General features: G+C 44.1%; 1 protein-coding gene and 1 non-coding gene across 3 annotated transcripts in view; both read left to right on the top strand.

Annotated features, from left to right (window-relative positions):
* GAB3 (GRB2 associated binding protein 3) overlaps positions 1–18,534 on the top strand; it is a 78,406-nt gene that overhangs the window by 39,312 nt on the left and 20,560 nt on the right. For both annotated transcript variants that reach the window (XM_049644521.1, XM_049644520.1), the window contains 4 exons: positions 1,544–1,760; positions 2,407–2,885; positions 16,273–16,328; positions 16,779–16,998. In XM_049644521.1, coding sequence (XP_049500478.1) covers positions 1,544–1,760; positions 2,407–2,885; positions 16,273–16,328; positions 16,779–16,998 — 972 coding nt within the window. The remainder of the gene's footprint in view (positions 1–1,543; positions 1,761–2,406; positions 2,886–16,272; positions 16,329–16,778; positions 16,999–18,534) is intronic.
* Positions 10,135–10,240, top strand: LOC125932443 (U6 spliceosomal RNA). The gene has a single exon (XR_007460611.1). It is a non-coding gene; the product is annotated as a U6 spliceosomal RNA (small nuclear RNA).

The following is an 18,534-nucleotide window of genomic DNA, read 5'->3' as shown; positions in this document are numbered from 1 at the left end:
CCCGTCCGGCTCTCTTGGATGGCACAGAAGGGTGTGCTTCCTGAGGACAAAGTCCTGTTCTCTTCAGGAACCTGGGAAGCTTAGTAAGTGCAGCTAGCCATTCGGTTGCATTACTGAGCCTCGAGAGCACTCAAACCAAAGGAAATGAAGTGACGGCAAGCTTACTTGCAAAGCTGCAGCGAATCCTTCCTGGCTGGCGTCCAACAGTGAGCACACAAGCAGAGCCTCCCTGACCAACTCTGCCTGGCTCGCCACTCACTCTTCGCCACCCTCGTCCCTACCTTCAGCCCAAGCCAGATCCGTATTCTTGTGCCACATTACACGTCTCTTCCGTGTCTTTCCTCATCCAGGAGTTACCCGAAAACAGCTAGATAACACGTGTCCTAGTATCCAAAGACGAACAGGAACGAGTCAGGCACTGGGCAGAAGATGGAAGGTTCTGGTATGAAGTTGGAGGAAGCCAGAAACCACCCCCTATGACCTTTATCGTTCCCTGTAGCCCCCCGCCTTAGTTTTTAGAAGGTCGTAAGAGCAGAGTCCTCTCCATCTGAGAACCATGCCCGAAGGGCTTTCTTGTGGCTTCTCGCATAAAGTGTTTGGTTCCACATGCGACAACCATAGGTAGTCAACACATCGTGAGTACTCTGGCCAGGAACTCTGTTACATGCTTTTGTGTTTTAACTCCTCTTATCCCCGGACCGATTTTGTGGTGTGTGTACTATTAGCATCTCCACTTTGCAAAGAAGGAAACTTGCAGCCAGCAGGTAACTTAACCAAAGTCTCAACAGCTAGATAGTGGAGCCTGGACCTGAACTCAGGCAGTTCTGGGCCACTCTGACTCAGGAATCCAGAACGTCTGCCAACTTGGTTCAAAGGGGAAGTAAAAGCAGCCTTTTCACTGGAAGTTTCTGAATGTCACGCTTCTTGAGAAATGCTGGCTTTACCAGCCATCACACTCTATTTCTTTCTTTTCTCTTCCTTACACATCGTTGACGGTATTATTTATTTATGTTTTATTTGTCTGTCTCCTCTAATGGACTGTAGATTCCAGTGAGGGCAGGGTCTTTGTCTCGGCAGAGTTAGAACAGTTCTGGGCACATAGTAGGTGCAATAGTAGATATTCTCTGTGGACATAGACATGTATATCTATATGTACACACATACATATATGCACGTGCGCATATGTAAGTACGTGCATATTTATTTTGCATAAATGTACGTGCACGTATACGTATTTGTGGAGTGCATAAATAGTAACGCAGGTCTACGGCTGCGAGCTATAAAGAAGCTGTGAGTGGACTCTGTTACCGCAGATTTTGAGGCCAAGAATGCTTGGCTTTTTTTACTCTTAATTGATTCAACACTTCGTTCTTGGAACATTGGCCTTCTTCCCCAGACATTGTTTATAGCTCGGGGAAATGGTCTCCTCCATCAGTACAAACACCAGCTGTGATTCGCATCTTCTATTTGGCTGTCGCAGGAGTCGTGAGTGAGTGCTAAAGCCGTTCTCAAACGTTAACCCAGGAAATGATTTCTCCGGCAGATTCTGTGGACAGCTTCTCGCGCATGCCCCCCTCCCTGCAGCCAGCCCCTGCCAGCTTCCTGCCCGCGGCCCACGCCGTCAGCTCCTCCGTGCCGAGTGACAACCTGAGCACCAACACCGGTGCCACTGAGGAAAGCAGGAGTGAGTCCGAGTCTCTCTCCCTTCCCGATTATCTGATTCTGTCCGACTGTGAGACCGGAAGACCACGTCACACCAGGTACGCTCGTGTGCGCGTCTCTGCACGTTTGTGGAAGGTCCGCCGCCTTCTCTGGCGGGCTCTGTCACGCACACAGCCTCCGTGTGCCTGACCGCTCAGGACACAGCAGCGCCTTCTAGCGGGCATGTCTCCCCTCGCCTCTTCCTGCTGCAGCCAAGGTGTAGGGACACGGGAGCCACGGTGAGGGATGAGTCCTGCATTCCAGCACTGTGGCTTTCGTTTCCAACCTCGCATTTTCCTACGTATCCCACACTGAGATGATGGCGAAAACCAACAAACCGTTTTTTCCTGCATCCAAGGCCTGGTGAGGGTTGCAGAGGGAGAGAGGCATGGGAGAGAGGCCAGCGTGGGTTTTATCTATGGGTAGATGGCTTTTTTTTTTTTTTTTAGTTTATTTGTTTGTTTTGAGAGAGAGAGCGGGAGGGGTGGAGAAAGAGAGAGACAGAATCCCAACCAGGCTCCACTCTATCAGCGCAGAGCCCGACGTGGGGTTCGAACCCACAACCTGCGAGATCATGACTTGAGCCGAAATCAAGAGTCAGAGGCTCAACCCGCTGAGCCACTCAGGCGCCCTGGCTTTCTTTTTCTGATTTCTGCCAGGGACTTGCTTCATTTCAGTCAAATTTATATGCTTTTCTTCCCTCAGTCTACCCACCAGGTGTGATAGCTGGTCAAACTCAGACCGCTCGTTGGAACAGAGTTCATTTGATGACGTTTTTGTTGACTGCCTGCAGCCCGCGCCCCCCAGTAACTTGGTCCACCCCTCACGCCATGGGAATGGATCTCAGAAGGTGCCTTCCACGAAGCCTCAGGCTGCCCTGACGTGGAGTAGAGATATCAATGGGCCAGCCAGGGACCACTTTTCTTCAGCATTGCTGGAAACTTCCTTAAACCCCACCGTTCAGGTAGATAAAAACCAAGGTTCCTTGCCCTGTGTGGTAAAAGAACCAGACATTGTGTCCAACGTGCCACCGCCCCGCCCCCCTAAGCCAAGCCATCTCTCTGAACGGCGCCAAGAAGAACAGGTCGTGTGGAGTGGGCATGGCGGCATCAAGAAGCCAGAGTGCACTATGGCAGCGAGAAGAATCTCTCTCTCTGGTTTAGATAACATGAGAACCTGGAAAGGTAAGTGTTGGATGCTAAACTCACGGTGAAGCCTGCCTCCTTTTACTCCTTGTGTCCACACGAGGGCACTGCAAGTGTCCGTTGCTCAAGCCGCTCCCGCCTGCCAGTAGGGCCAGGCCATTGGTGGAAGCACACAGCCCGAATGCTGGCAGTTCTCCTTCAAGCCCGGCCGCCGGCAGACACTTCGGTCTCCGTGGCTGCCGAAGGAAGTGGGAGCCCTTGTCCATTAGCCGTGTCCCTGTCCACGTGACAGGCTTCCCGCCTGAGACGAAGCTCCTGGTGTTTGTTTGGAGTCACTCAGGGTCCCACTCTATACAGAAGCTGAGATCTTTTGCCTCAGTTCAGCCAGATTCCGTTCTTTGGCCCTCACACGCATAGTGAGAACCGAGAGGGTAGACCCCAGCTCTTTGACTTTCCCACAATCCTGTCAACCCCATTCATCCCCCCACCTGACCTGTTCTTTCCAAGTGTCACCGGCCGGACGCTAGTGACGTAGCTGTGTACCAAGCTGTCAGCACCAAGGTAATGCTGACCCAGCCCTATCAGCTTGGTTTATTGGCATGCCCTCCTGGAGCCCTCTTTTGCCCTTTCCTGTAAAGCTGTTTATTCTGATGGAGTTGCCTTGCTTCCCCCTCCCCCTTCATCTCTCGCCACTTTTCCAACCAAATATAATCGAAATAATCACTCCCACGCTGCTACCAATGAGGTCCTATCTTAAAGGAATTATGCAAATTTCAGGAATACAAACTCATTTAAAATTGTAGAAATTTCTCATTCTGACTGAGGAGCTAAGTCACTCTGGCAAAGACCTCCCCTAGTGTCCCTAGTGATGTGACCTTTACATGTTACTCCTTTTGGACAACCTCAACGATATGAGGACATGCAGAGTACACAGAGGGTCTTTCTTTACATTTTTTTAAACGTTTATTCATTTTTTTGAGAGACAGAGACAGAGTGCGAGCAGGGGAGGGCAGAGAGAGGGAGACACAGAATGTGAAGCAGGCTCCAGGCTCTGAGCTGTCAGCCCACAGCCCAATGCGGGGCTCGAACTCACGAACTGTGAGACCATGACCTGAGCCGAAGTCAGACCCTTAACTGACTGAGCCACCCAGGCGCCCCGGGGTACACAAAGGGTCTTAATGAGCTAATGTGTGAATGGTGGGCAGAAAGGGAAAGCTGAAAGACTACGTAAGAGGATTGTGGAAAGTGAAGTGACCAGACCAGTAGAATGATAGGATATGAAAATGAATCAAAAGTCTCAAATTGAAGGGGTGTCTGGCTGGTTCAGTCAGTGGAGCGTGTGACTCTTGATCTCGGGGTTGTGAGTTAGAGCCCCAAGTTGGGTATAGAGATTACTTAAAATCTTTAAAAAAAACTCACCTTGAAGAACAAAAATATTGAAATAATTTAAAATTTCAACACATAAAACAATTAGGTTGTATTTTTTACATGAAGGCCAACAAAAAGCTAAAACTCATTAATATAGAGGTTTTGACCATGAAATAAAGACCAAAACAACAGTGATGGTTAGAAACAAAATGGATCCAATAAAGCAGAGGGAATACGTCAAATCAATTGTTCTGCCTTCCCCATTGAGGCCTGCCTGGAATCCAAGGTCGTGTGTGGCAACAGAGTGGGGTCAAGGTTCATTACTGTTCACGTGGATGTCTATCCAATGACCCAGTGCCATTGATTGGAAAGGCCCTTGAATTCCCCGCACTTTCCAGTGCCCCCTCTGTCACAAATGAAATGCTGCGTGTTGGGGGGTGGGGTTGCATCTCAGTTCTGCTTTCTCTCCCATTGGGCCCTGTGGTCCAGTCTGCACCAGTGTCACGCTCCCTTCGTTATTGACATTTCTGTATTGAAGTCTTCCTACCTGTTCTTAAAGAGTGCCATGCCTATTCTAGGCCAAGTTTAGAGTCAGCTGATCGCGTTCCAAGCATACATACGCAAATATATTGAGGATTTGAGGAGGACTGCATCGTATCTAAAGACCAGTTTGTGAAGATTTGGCACCTATACAATGTTGAGGTTTTCAATTCATAAAGAGGAAATATCCTTCTATTTATATAGGTTAATATAAGTCTTATTTGATTTCTGTCTATAATTTGATTGATACATTTTAGGGAAGCCTTGGGTATCTCTTATTAATGTGTTCCCATGTATTTCTTATTTTGAGAGAGAGAGACAGACAGACAGACAGACAGACAAAATCCCAAGCAGGCTCTGCACTATCAGCATGGAACCTGATGTGGAGCTTGAATTCGTGAACGGCGAGATCATGACCTGAGCCTCAATCGAGTCAGAGGCTTAACTGACTGAGCCACCCAGGCACCCCCAGCTTTTCTTTTTTAAAAATACTTATCTATTTATTTTGAGAGAGAGACAAAGAGCAGGTGTGTGTGCACAAGCAGGGGAGGGGCAGAGAGAGAGAGAGAGAGAGAGAGAGAGAGAGAGAGAGAGAATATCCCAAGCAGGCTCTGCACTGATGGGGCTCGATCTCTCAAACCATGAGATCGTGACCTGAGCCAAGATCAAGAGTCAGACCCTTAACTGACTGAGCCCCCAGGTGCCCCTGTTATCTAGCTTTCCTAAACATGACCTGAGCTGAGGTCAGTCGCTTAAGCAGCTGAGCCACCCCAGCGCCCCCATTTCATCTTTTTTATTTTATTTTATTTTTAAGTAATCTGTACACCCAATGTGGGGCTCAAACTTACAACCCCGAGGTCAAGCGTCGCACGCTCTACCGACTGAGCCAGCCAGGTGCTCCTTCATTTCATCTTTTATAACACCTATCTTCCATTTACTTTTTCTTCTGTCGCTGCTTCAGCTAGGGAGTCCAAGACATTGTTGAATAGGAGGGGCGGCAACAGGGATCCTTGTCTTATTCCTGGTCTCAGATGGAATGCTTCCAGCGTTTCACATTTATAATGTGGCTTGCAGATTTCTGTAGATACCATTCATACCGTTCATTAAAGACATTCTCTGATAACCTTACTTTGCTAAGTTATTTTGTTATTTTTGTTATTTTTTATTACTTATTTTTAAAGTTTATTTACTTTGTGTGTGAGAAAGAACTGGGGAGGGGCAGAGAGAGAAGGAGAGAGAGAATCCCAAGCAGGCTGTGCTCTGTCAGCGCAGAGCCCGACGCAGGGCTTGAACCCAAGAACAATGGGACCATTACCTGAGCCTAAACCAAGAGTTGAATGCTTGACCGACTGAGCCACCCAGGCACCCCAAGTGTTATATTTTGTAAATCATAAATGGATATTGAATTTGTTGAAACATTTTATGATCATACGATTTTTCTCTTTTATTCTCTTAAGATGTGAGGAAGTTTATTGGTTTTTTTAAGTTTATTCATTTATTTTGAGAGAGCAAGAGTGTGGGAGAGGCAGAGAGAGAGGGAGAAAGAGAATCCCAAGCAGGCTCTGCACTGCTAGCGCAGAGCCCAACACAGGGCTCAAAGTCAGGAACCATGAGCTCATATCCTGAGCCGAAATCAAGAGTTGGACACTTAACCAACTGAGCCCCCAGGTGCCCCTTATTGGTTGATTTTTGAATGCCATACCTACTTCGCATTCCTTTTTTTTAATTAAATTTTTTTTTACATTTATTTATTTTTGAGAGGCGGAGTGAGACAAAGTAAGAACGGGGAGGGGCAGAGAGAGGGAGACACAGAATCCGAAGCAGACTCCAGGCTCTGAGCTGTCAGCGCAGAGCCCGATGCGGGGCTCGAACCCACAAACTGTGAGATCATGACCTGAGCTGAAGTCGGATGCTCAACTGACTGAGTCGCCCAGGGGCCCCCCACTTGCATTTCTGAAATAAACTCAACTTCATCATAAAGGGTACCCTTTCAATAAATTACTAGATTTGTTTGCTCATATTTTGTTTTGAACATGTTTTTTGGTCTGAGGAAGGCTGTCCTATAATTTTCTTTTTTTGTAATAAATGTGTCAGGTTTTGGTTTAAAAAAAAAAGGCTATGCAGACTTCGTAGAACAAACTAAGAAGTTTTCCTCCTTTTTATTCTTTGGAAAAATTTGCGTATGGTTGGTATTCAACCTAGTTGATTAGTAGAATTTACTAGAAAAACCATTGGGACATGGGGTTTGCTTTGTGGAAAGATGTTTAAATTAAAGATTCAATTTCCTTCTTTAGTCTTTAATAAACTATTTCAGGTTTTATGTATTTTTCAAGCAGTCTATTTCTCCTACCTTTTCAGATTTATTATCATAAAATTGATTATAATAGCCTCTTGCTATCTGTAGGATCTTTTATAATAGCTTCTTTTCAATCCTGATATTGATAATGTGGGCCTTCATCTGTATTTCTTAATCAGTCTTACTGGCAGTTTATCACTGATACTAGTTATTCTTGTTTTGTTTTAAGTAGGCTCTACACCCAACACGGGGCTTGAACTCACGACCCCAAGATCAAGAGTTGCATGCTCCAGTCACTGAGCCAGCCAGGTGCCTCTGTTTTGTTTTGGCTTTGTTTTCTTCCTGGAGTACAGAATTTGGCTTTGTTGATTTTTTTCCAGTTGTATATTTGTTTTCTGTTGCATTAATTTTTGCTCATATCTTCATTATTTCCTTCCTTCTTGGGCCACCAAACTGTGGCCTATGGGCCAAATCTGACCAACAGCCTGTTTTTTGTTATTGTTGTTGTTGTTTTGTTTTGTTTTGTTTCAGCCCACCAACTAAGATTTTTTTTTTTTTTTAACTCTTAAGGGGTTGTGGGAAAAAAATACTATTTGGCTCTTTCCAGAAAAAGTTTCCTGACCCTTGTTGTACTTCCTTGGAGGTAATTTGCATATTTTTCTAAGTTCCTTTCATGGATGGGTGGCTCATTGAATTTCTTTCTTTCTTGTCAAATATACGTGTTAAGGCTACGAAGTTTCTATAAACATTGTCTTAGCCACATCCCATAAGTTTTGAGGGTCATATTTTCATTTTAATTCAGTTCAAAATTTTTTCTAGTTTTCATTGTGGCTTCTTCTTTGCCCTATGCATTATGTACAACTGCATTTCTTAATTTCCAAACCTGAGGATTTTCTAGTTGTTTTTCTAGTTGATTACATTTAATTTTTTTTAACATTTATTCGTTTTTGAGAAAGAGAACATAGCATGAGCAGGGGAGGGGCAGAGACAGGGAGACACAGAATCCAAAGCAGGCTCCGGGCTCTTAGCTGTCAGCACAGAGCCCCATGTGGGGCTTGAACTCACTGACTGAGAGATCATGACCTGAGCTGAAGTCAGACCCTCAACCAACTGAGCCGCCCAGGCTCCCCTGTAGCTTATTACATTTTAATTGGAGAACATACTTTGCATGAGTTCAATCCTTAGGAATTTGAGATTTCTTCTGTGGCTCAATATATAGGTATTTCTGTGAATGTTCTGAATATACCTGACAAGGACACATGCTCAGGTCAAGTTCTTTAGCGGTCATGTCATCTATTCCTCCTCTGTTGGCACTGATTCTGTTCCCTTGTAGCAGGTACCGAGCAAGGTATGCTAAAATCTATCCCTATGACTGAAGAGTGTCTCTTTCTCCTTTATCATTCTGTCAGAGTTTTCTGTATATAATTTAAAGCTATGTTATTAGTTACATATCTCTTAGAATTTGTATATTTTTTCTAGTGAACTGAAACTTTTATCAATTTGTCATGACTCTGTAGTAATGTTTTTGTCTTAAAGTCTGCCTTATGTGATATTAATGTAGCTATGCCTATATTAAGTACTAAATACTAAAATATTAATCGGCATTCCTTTGCTCAGTATTTGCATGGTACACATTTTCTCATTCTTTGGTTTTCATATTTTCCATGACCAAATTTTAGAGCTGTTTCTTTTGTTTTTAATTTATTTGAGAGAGAGAGAAAGAGAGAGAGAGCACACGCACAAGATCATGACCTGAGCCGAAATCAAGAGTCAGATGCTTAAGTGACTGAGCCACCCAGGTGTCCCTAGATGTGTTTCTTATAAAAAGCATATAGCTTTTTTTGTATTGTTATTTTTTTAGAGCACGAGCACGTGTTATTTATTTAGAGCACGAGCGAGGGAGTGGCAGAGAGAGAGGGAGGGAGAGAATCCCAAGCAGGCTCCACGCTCAGCATGGAGCCAATGCAGGGCTCAATCCTGTATCCTTCTTTTAAATTTTTCATCTGTTTTGATAGCATTTCTCTTTTAACTAGAAAGGTTAACCCATTTACACTAATTAGATTTGTTTTTACCGTTTTATTTTGTGGTTTCTGTTTTTTCCTGTTTGTACAAAATTTCTTATTTGTAATCTCATCCCCTGCTTTCTTCTGAGTTGGGTTTGCTGCATCTCTTCAGGTCTAACCTCTACTCCTTTGGAAGTTGTGTGGCACATTCCTGTCCTTTTAGTGAGTCCTTTCTCCATGTTACCTCCTTAACCTCGTCAGTATCTGTGCGCTTCTCCCAAAGTAATGCAAAGACGTTAGAATGCTTTCGACCTAATTACCTCTCCCCACTTTATTATTATTTTTTTAACGTTTTATTTTTATTTTTGAGACAGAGAGAGACAGAGCATGAACGGGGGAGGGGCAGAGAGAGAGGGAGACACAGAATCGGAAGCAGGCTCCAGGCTCTGAGCCATCAGCCCAGAGCCCGACGCGGGGCTCGAACTCACGGAACGCGAGATCGTGACCTGAGCCGAAGTCGGACGCTTAACCGACTGAGCCACCCAGGCGCCCCACCTCTCCCCACTTTAAATGCTAATACCATATAGTATTTTACTTCCCTCTTGATTTTCTAAATCCCATCAGGTAAACATTATTGATAGTATTTTTATACCGTAATTTTCTTTTTTTTGTACCATAATTTTCTTAAAGCTTCACTTACATTAAATATTTTTCGAGTTTATTATTGCTTTTGGCATCTTATAAGTTCATTCTGGGATTATTTTCATTCTTTTTGTGGCTTATTGACTTACAGTTACTGTATCTTCAAGTATTGCCTCTCCGTTGTCCCTGTTTTTCTTCTGGGGCCCCAAGTGTATGTATTTTAGATTTCCCGTCTGTCTTGCGTGTTTCTTGAATTCTCTTGGATATTTTTCATCTCTTTGTACTGAATTCTAGTAATTTCTTTCAGAATTTCTTTTTGAAGTCTCTCTTCAATTGTGCCTAACCTGCTGTGTGACTCATATTTTGAGTTCAAATTTCATTTATTTAATTTCTAAAGGAATATTTGTATTTCACAGTCTTTATTATAAGAAGGTAGACAGTGCTTACCTCGGCAGCACATACCCTCAAATTGGAACGATGTAGAGAAGATCAGCCCGGCCCTGTGCAAGGGTGATATGCACATTCATGAAGTATTCCATAGTTCGCTTTCCTTTTCTAATATTTATGGGTGGAGAAATAGGGTCTGACAAGTGACTTAGCTAATTGAGGGTGTTTCTGGTTTCAAACCCTACCCCCAATTCTTCCTCCTCCTCCTCCAAAACAAAAAAAAAAAGGTATGCAATGAAAAAATCTCCTTTGTGCCGCTGTCTTGTTTGCTATTTTCCTATCACCTGTATCCTTTCAGAGAATTTTCTGGATATTCAAGAAAACATGCATATATAATCTATTTTTTGATGGACACAGTAGCATTCTTACACTCTGTTCCATCCATTGATTTTCCTCTTATGAATGTATCTTGGATATCACTCAGTCATAAAAGTAATGAAGTCTTGCCATTTGCAATGATGTGCATACAGCCAGAGTATTATGCTAAGCAAAATAAGTCAGTCTGAGAAAGACAAATACCTGAGAAAGACAAATTTCATCTATGATCAAATCATATGTAGAATTTAAGAAAGAAAAAAAAAACGAGCAAAGGGGAAAAAAGGGAGAGAGGCATACCAAGAAACAGGCTGTTAACTCTAGAGAACACACTGATGGTGACAGAGGACAGGAGAGTGGGGATGGGGGAAATAAGTGATGGGGATTAAGGAGTGCACTTGTGATAAGCATCGGGTGATTAAAATAAAACCTTTAAAATTTTTTTAAAAATTAAAAAGTATAGCTTGGTGATTTTTTTTTTTTTTTTTTTTTTTTTTTTTTTTACGTTAGTACAAACACTATAGCTATGACCCAGCAATTCCACTTCTAGGAATTTAGCCAATAGTTGCTCTTTTTAAAAAAATTTTTTTTAAATGTTTATTTTTGAGAGACAGAGAGAGACAGTGTGAGCAGGGGAGGGGCAGAGAGAGAGGGGGACACAGAATCCAAAGCAGGCTCCAAGCTCTGAGTTGTCAGCACGGAGCCTGACACGGGGCTCGAACTCACAAACCATGAGATCATGGCCTATGCTGAAGTCGAAAGCTTAACCTACTGAGCTACCCAGGCACCCTGCCAATAGTTGCTCTTAAGGACAGTATTGGGACAGCAGCAGTGTTTGAATAGGGACTATATAGTACCTGTTGTTTTGGTAGATGGTGCCCTCCTGTGAAGGGCAATTTTGGTTACAGAAATGCTTACACGTGTAAAAAGGACATATGTGCATGGTTGGTGAGTGAAAATTATTTGTGAAAGATTGGAATTAACCTTAATGTCCGTTAACAGAGACATGGTTAAATAAATTATTTTACATCCATTCAATGGAATGGTTCGTTTTTGTCAAAAAGAATCAGATAGCTCCCTGCTTTTATTACATAATAGTATTATATCAATACCAAATTTGCTGAAGCACTGTGGTTATACAAAAGATTAATGTTTATTTATTTTTGAGAGACAGAGAGCGAGCGAGCACGAGCAGGGAAGGGGCAGAGACAGATGGAGACACAGATTCCAAAGCAGGCTCCAGGCTCTGAGCTGTCAGCACAGAGCCCGACGCAGCTGGATCTCACAAACCATGAGATCATGACCTGAGCCAAAAACCGACTGAGCCACCCAGGCGCCCCAAGAATGTTATTTTTCTTAGGAGATACACACTGAAATATTTTGAAGTGAAGGTTCCCGATTACCGCAACTTCCCTTCAGATGGTTTGGGAAAATATATATATGCACGTACCCATACACACAGAAAAAGTTTATTTACAGAATCTCTTATATAAACTCATGTGTTTGTTGTTTCTCGTGCTCTTTATTTCTTCCCGTGGTTTTGAGTTCCAACCTGTTGTCATTACCTGACTCTAGTATAGTGCCATTCTCTACTCCTGGGCTATTATCACCAAGTATGTTAGATCTTTCTACTTTATAGGCCCCAAAATAAGTTTTATGATTATTGTTTCATGCCACTGTCTGTTAACTCAGTTAAAAGAAGAAAAGAGAAAATTCTGTACTTCTGTCATCTTTCATATTTACCTACATGATTCTCTTTACCTGCACCCCTTAGTTCTTTGTAGAGTTGGTGCTACCACGTGCTGTCACGTCCTTTCGGCCTGCATAAGGCTGTTACGTGAGTCTTTGTTTCTCCGGGAATGTTTCTATTTTGCCTCCACTTTTGCAATACAGTTGTGCTGCATGTAGAATTCTCGTTGGACAGATTTGTTTCTTTCAGCATTTTGAATATGTAATTCTACTACCTTCTGGCCTTCCGTTTGCCATGAGTAGTAGTTGGCTGTTAATCTCCTTGTGATTCTCTTGTACATAAAGAGCTGGTTTTCTCTCACTGTGTTCGAGGTGTCCCCCTTGCCTTTGATTTTCAGCAGTTTGGGACGTGTCTTGGTCTTGATGTGTTTGTATTTAGCATACTTGAATTTCGAGGCACTTTGGTGGACTCGTTCCTGAGATCAACGTGCAGTATTTCTGGCTGCTCTCCTTCTTTGTCCGCTGCTTACCGTGCCTGGCACTGCGATCCCTGTGCCCTAGAGGGACAGGCTTTTTATATGCTCGATCCAAATCAAGTTAGTCCCCTTTGGCAGCAAAGCCGGTGGTCTTCATGGCCCGCCCTGCCCTAGTAGAACACCTGCTGATTGGGCCAGTGAGGGGCTTGGGAACACCTCAAGCTAAAATGCCACAGACTCACGCTGTTCTTATGTGATGTCCAGGAGTTTTTCTTGAATAAGTGCTTTCCAGTTGTTGTGTGGTTTTGATGACTTTGAAGAGTCTTAAAATAGTTGTTGTTGTGGGTTTTTTTAAAAAATAAGTTTGTACAGTTTTATCATTGCTTTTTGGGGAATGGCTTTGCTGAGCTCTTCCCTCAAACAATTTAATAGTCCTACCTTCCTCTGATTGTTAATACTTTAGGATTTTTGCACTGATAATCACAAGTGATATTGACCTGTAATTTTCTGATTTGCTTTATCTTTATCAGGTCGAGCTACCAAAGTTATACTTGCCCCCTAAAAAGAATTAGAAATATGTTTTTATTTTTGCATGCTTCAGAACAATTTGTGTAGCATTGGTCTTTGAAAGTTTGGTAAAATTCTCTGTGGAAATCATGGAGTCCTGGTGCTTTTGGGAGGTAGCTCCATGGTCATTTTCTCTTTTATTCTATGGTGACTTATATGTGTAATATTTCTATTTCTATTTGGGTCACTTATGGTATATTTTATTTTTCTAGGAAATTATCCAGTTCATTTAGATTTTAAAACATGTAGAAATTGGTGCAGAATTGTCTCTTGTGTTTCTTTTAATTTCCTCTGCTTCAACGATAATTTCCTCCTTTTTAGTTCTTATTCTGTATACTTAGGCACTGCTCCTTTATTGATTACATTGGCTAGTCGGTTGCCTTTTGGTAACTTTTTTCCCCAGAAAACAAAGATTTTGAATTTTTAAATAGTATTTTAAGTACTCTCTGCACCCAGCATGGGGTTGAACTCACAACCCTGAGATCAAGATTCACCACTCCACCGACCGAGCTGGCCGGGCATCCCAAAGATTTTGACTCTTTAAAATTGTCTACTCTCTTTCTGCACTCTATTACTTTCTGCTTTTATCCCTATTTTGTAAATTATTTTGGTTTTCTCTGTTGTACTTTTTCTAGGTTTGAACTGGGTATTTGATTTGTTTTCATTCTGTCATTTTATCAATATAGCTGTTGTAATAGAATTTACCATTTTGGGTAGAATTGACCAGGTACTTGGCGGGCCCTTTCAGCATGTAGCATCGGGTGTTACTGTATTTGTGGACTTGTTCTTGGATTATAATTTTTAATTTTGGCACTATACCACTGTTTTGTTTTCCTTCTTCAAGGAATCTAATAATAAATGTGTACACTGCATCTTCTTGGCCTGTCTTCTAGTTCAGCCATTTTTTTCTGTGATTCTCTTTCTTTCCTTTTTAGTCTGTCAGTTGTTTTCTGGCATTTCTTTAATGGCACGTAATAAATTTTCAGTTGAATCTCTTCTTCCCTGGGAATCTTGTAACTTAGACTTCATTTCTGAGGTTGGTTTTATCTTTTCCTTCACTTTCTTTCCCAAGTACAAGCATGCAATTTCTATTTCTATTTTTGTCATCCATTTCTGTCCTTTGTTTTAAAGCAAAGTGTTAGGGCGTGCCTGGGTGGTGTAGTTGGTTGAACATCGGACTCTTGATTTTGGCTCAGGTCATGATTCCAGGGTCGTGGGATCGGGCCCCATGTCAGGCTCCATGCTGAGCGGAGCCTGCTTAAGATTCTGTCTCTCTCTCCCCCTGCCCTTCTCCCTCACTAGCACATGCACACACACTCTGTCTCTCTAAACAAATCAAAAAATTAAAAAAATAAAAATAAATAAAGTGTTGGAAATAAAACTGATATCTAATATTAGAGGAATACTCAAATTATGGTCCATCTGTAGAATGAAACACAATGCCAGTGATGAAAAGAATGAAGAAACTCTTTATAGTGTTTCTCTGCCCTGATCTCCAAGGTATTAAGTGAAAAAAACAAGTTGCAGAACAGTGAGTATGATATGCTACCATTTGTGTTAAAAAGGAATATATAAAGAAGTGTGTGTCTGCGCGCATATGTGTGTGTAGACATATATGTGTATACAGATGGTCCCTGACTTATGATGGTTCAATGTAGGATTTTTCAACTTTATGATGGTGCGAAAGCAATGTGCATTCAGTAGAAACTGTACTTAGAATTTTGAGTCTGGATCTTTGTCAGGCTGCTGGTATGTGGTACGATCCTCTTGTGCAGCTGGGCAGCAGCAGTCAAGAGGCTAAACAACCAATACACTTACAGCTGTGGAGTTTTTCGCTTTCGGTACAGTATTCAATAAATTACACGGAATAACCAACCCTTTATTAGCAAATAGGCTTCTGTGTTGGCCGACTTTGCCCAGCTGTAGGCGACTGTTCGTGTTCTGAGCATGTCGAAGACAGGCTAGGCTAAGCTGTCATGTTCAGTAGGTTAGGTGCAGTAAACACTTTTTGATTTAGGATATTTTCAATTTAGGGTGGCTTTATCAGGACATAAGCAATAAAGGAAGTCGAGAAAGATCTGCATAGGATGCATAACCTTAATTCCACTAATCTCCCTTCCACCTTCCTGAGCTGGGAATTATTTTTCACTTGAAGATGACGGGGACTCTTCAGTTTATTTTCCTGAGGCAACCGGACTTCATGCCTCCATGCTCTGGAACAGACAGCACTTCCCTGGCCCCCACTGGCTGAGAGCACTTATTGGACTTCTCCCATTACTCTGTGGTCACTCATCTTCCTGCTCTTTGAATACTGGGCATTGTTTATAGTTTTATAATTAAGCTTCTCTCAACACTTACAACTTAGATAAACCCATGCGGACTTCTGGATGTGACTGCCATCTCTGAGCTGCTAATTCCCCAAATCATATCTCATTTGAGTCGAGGCCCATTTATCTTGTTGCCCTGCCTTCTGGACATGTCTTCTTTCCATCCGACAATTCTTCTAAATTTTTATGTCACACTGTCACGTCCATCTGACAAGTTTCTAATCCTGGATTAATCCAAACTTTCCTCTTTCTCCAAGCACATACCCAGGTGGCTGACCACCACTACAGGAAATCCTGGTCACCAGTTCGGGATCACAGGTCTCCGGCGTGCCCTCGGTGCTGCTCCGCGGTGCCCTCGCTCGCCCGTTCCTCCCACCCACCCGCTCATCACAAGGGATCTTTTACACCTTCTCTCTTCAAACCCCTAGCTCTGTGTCCACCATCTGTCCTTGCTGAAGATTCATGTGGTCTATGCGGCAAGCGTTTGTTAACTCTCCGCTATATCTGTTCCTAATTCACAGACGGCACTCAAGCCATCATACAGAAACTTGGAAATCCGCTCTGATTTCCACCTGTTGGGGATCTGTGTTCTGACGGCCCAACTACCCTGAATAGTGAGCCTTGCGCGTAGAAACCGTGTCACACGCCTCTTCCCTCTGGAGCGGAGCAAAGGGCCCCGAGGTGCACAGGGACTCGGACCCTAGTTTCAATTGATACTGCCTTGCATTTCTCACCACCCTGGCTTGTTTCTTACAGCTGATGTAGAAGGCCAATCCTTAAAACACCGAGACAAGCGGCTTAGTTTAAATTTGGTAAGTTTGGCACTAGAATTCCTTTAAGCCTCGATTTTACCACAAGTTGCTTGACCAATATATGCTCCCTCGAAGTCTTTTGAGACTCAGCACTGAATCTCTGAGGACCCTTTCAGTCTTCCCTAAGGCTTCAACTTGTCTGAGAACGATTGCACTTCGTGTCCTATAAGGACCCTTCCAGTTCTAATACTCAGACACTTGTCTGCCTCGGGGTGTGGGACTTAAGGCATCACACTACACTGGGAGTGTTTGCGGAAATGCATAACCCTCTATCTTCCAGCAGCAAATCCAGGAGTGTCCTCACCTGCCTCATACAGTAGGAGCAGGGGCGGAGCCCAAGTTAGAGGCTTACCTGACTTTCTTAAGGAAGTTCAAAGTTATTCTCGGATACTTGCAACCCCCGTGCACGGCCTTGGCCTTGCTTCCCGACCTGCACCTGTTCTCTTGCAGCCATGCGGGTTCTCCCCGGTGTACCCCACAGCTTCAGCCAGTGCCGAAGATGGCTACGTGCCCATGGGCCCACAGGTGGCCACCTCTGCTCTTAGAACCCACTGCGGCCATGATGACTACATCCCCATGAGCCCAGGGAGCATCTCAAGCCCGCTGCCTGAGCTACCTGCAGACATGGAGCCTCCCCCAGTGAACAGAGATCTCAAGCCTCAGAGGAAACGTAAGCCACGTGAGCGGACCTGCTGTGCAGGGGAGGGGAGAAAGGTCCTAGGGGCCATGTGCAGAAGTTTCCTTCTTGACCGTCTCTGGGAAGAAAGCACTGGAGGAGCCGTCCCAGAGGCCTGGGAGGTGTAGGGGTGAGGAGCGATGGCTGGGATTGAACAGGAAGGGCTGGCAGACCTTGCCGCCCCAGACTGAGGAAAGGAGGCACGGGACTTAGGGCACTGTGGCCCTGCAAATGCAGCCTACGATGCCAAGTTCATTCCAGAGGGTCCATCTTTGTCTGCTTCCCTAACAAAGGCCTTTGCCACCCCAGACCGAGGAAAGTAGTCAAGAATGACTTTTCATCCGAATTGGTGAATGTCAGACCTGGTCGTATGCAGCTGATCACCCACTACCCTGTGCGTGCCCATCCACAGAGGTGTCCGGGAGCAGGGAGTCTGGATCCTCTGGGCACAGAGCTCCTTGAAGCTTCTGTGTTACTCCCAGGCAGCTCCCCTGGGCTGCAAACAGCACGGACAGAGAGGGAGAAAGAAGAAGAGGGAAGGAAAAGCAGGTCAAAGTAATGTGCTTACTTTATTCTCCCCCACTGCCACCTGCCTAGTAGGTCTGGTGACTCCCAGGAACTCCCAGAATCTGGTCTGTTCCCACCTCTGTTTGCTCTTTGGAAATACTACCACTTCAGGTAGCCACGCCCCAACCTGGTCATTAAGTCCCCCTCCCTTGCCTGGTCCTTCCAGCCTCACCCCTTCACTGGGCGGGGGGCGGGGGGGGGGTGGGTGTGAAGATGAGGAAGCAGGTTCCTCAGTGGGTGGGAGGAGCACAGGTGAAAAGCAGCTGGAAGAAGGAGGATTATGAAGTCAGTACCACACAGGAGAGCAAATCCTGTCTTATGAGGTTCAGAGGAAATAATCCTTCATTCTGCTCAGAAATGATTTCACAAGGACCTGTAACTCTGAGGTAGATGTTGTTTCGTTTAATTAATTTTCTATAGCAATGCTATCCAACAGAAATTTTATGATGACAGAAATGTAGCTATTGAACCCTTGAAAAGTGGCCAGCGCAAGCGAAGAACTGAATTTTTATTGACTATATTCCCCATGCTGAATTTTAAATTTTATTTAATATTAATAAATATAAATTTAAATAGCCACATATGACTGGTGGCTACCATATTGGACAGCATGGCTCATAGGACCTGGCGATCAGGCATGAACATGTCGTCTGGACTTAGGGTTCGGGAGCCAGTGGGTGGGTGTCCAGGTGGACCCCTGGACCAAGAGTTCAGGCTCTGACAGGTGTGGCTGCAGGGATAGACCCTGGGGCCCAACGGGGAGAGGGCAGGTGGAGAAGCCAGGAGGTGGCTGGTCGGTGAGGCTGATGCCAGGGAGTTATGGCCAGCAGGAGAGATCTTCACACCAGAGACTATGTGACTGTGACTCATATGTCCTTTCCAGCTCAGCAGCTTGCCCAGGTCAGAGGCTCCTGGGAAAGTGAGAAGTAGGAGTCGCTGTCCTGGGTTCTGATGATACGGAGG

This window comes from Panthera uncia, chromosome X, assembly GCF_023721935.1.
Source record: "Panthera uncia isolate 11264 chromosome X, Puncia_PCG_1.0, whole genome shotgun sequence".
Classification (NCBI taxonomy): domain Eukaryota; kingdom Metazoa; phylum Chordata; class Mammalia; order Carnivora; family Felidae; genus Panthera; species Panthera uncia.
Note: the sequence above shows the minus strand (reverse complement) of the source record. Positions and strands in the feature narration are given on the sequence as shown.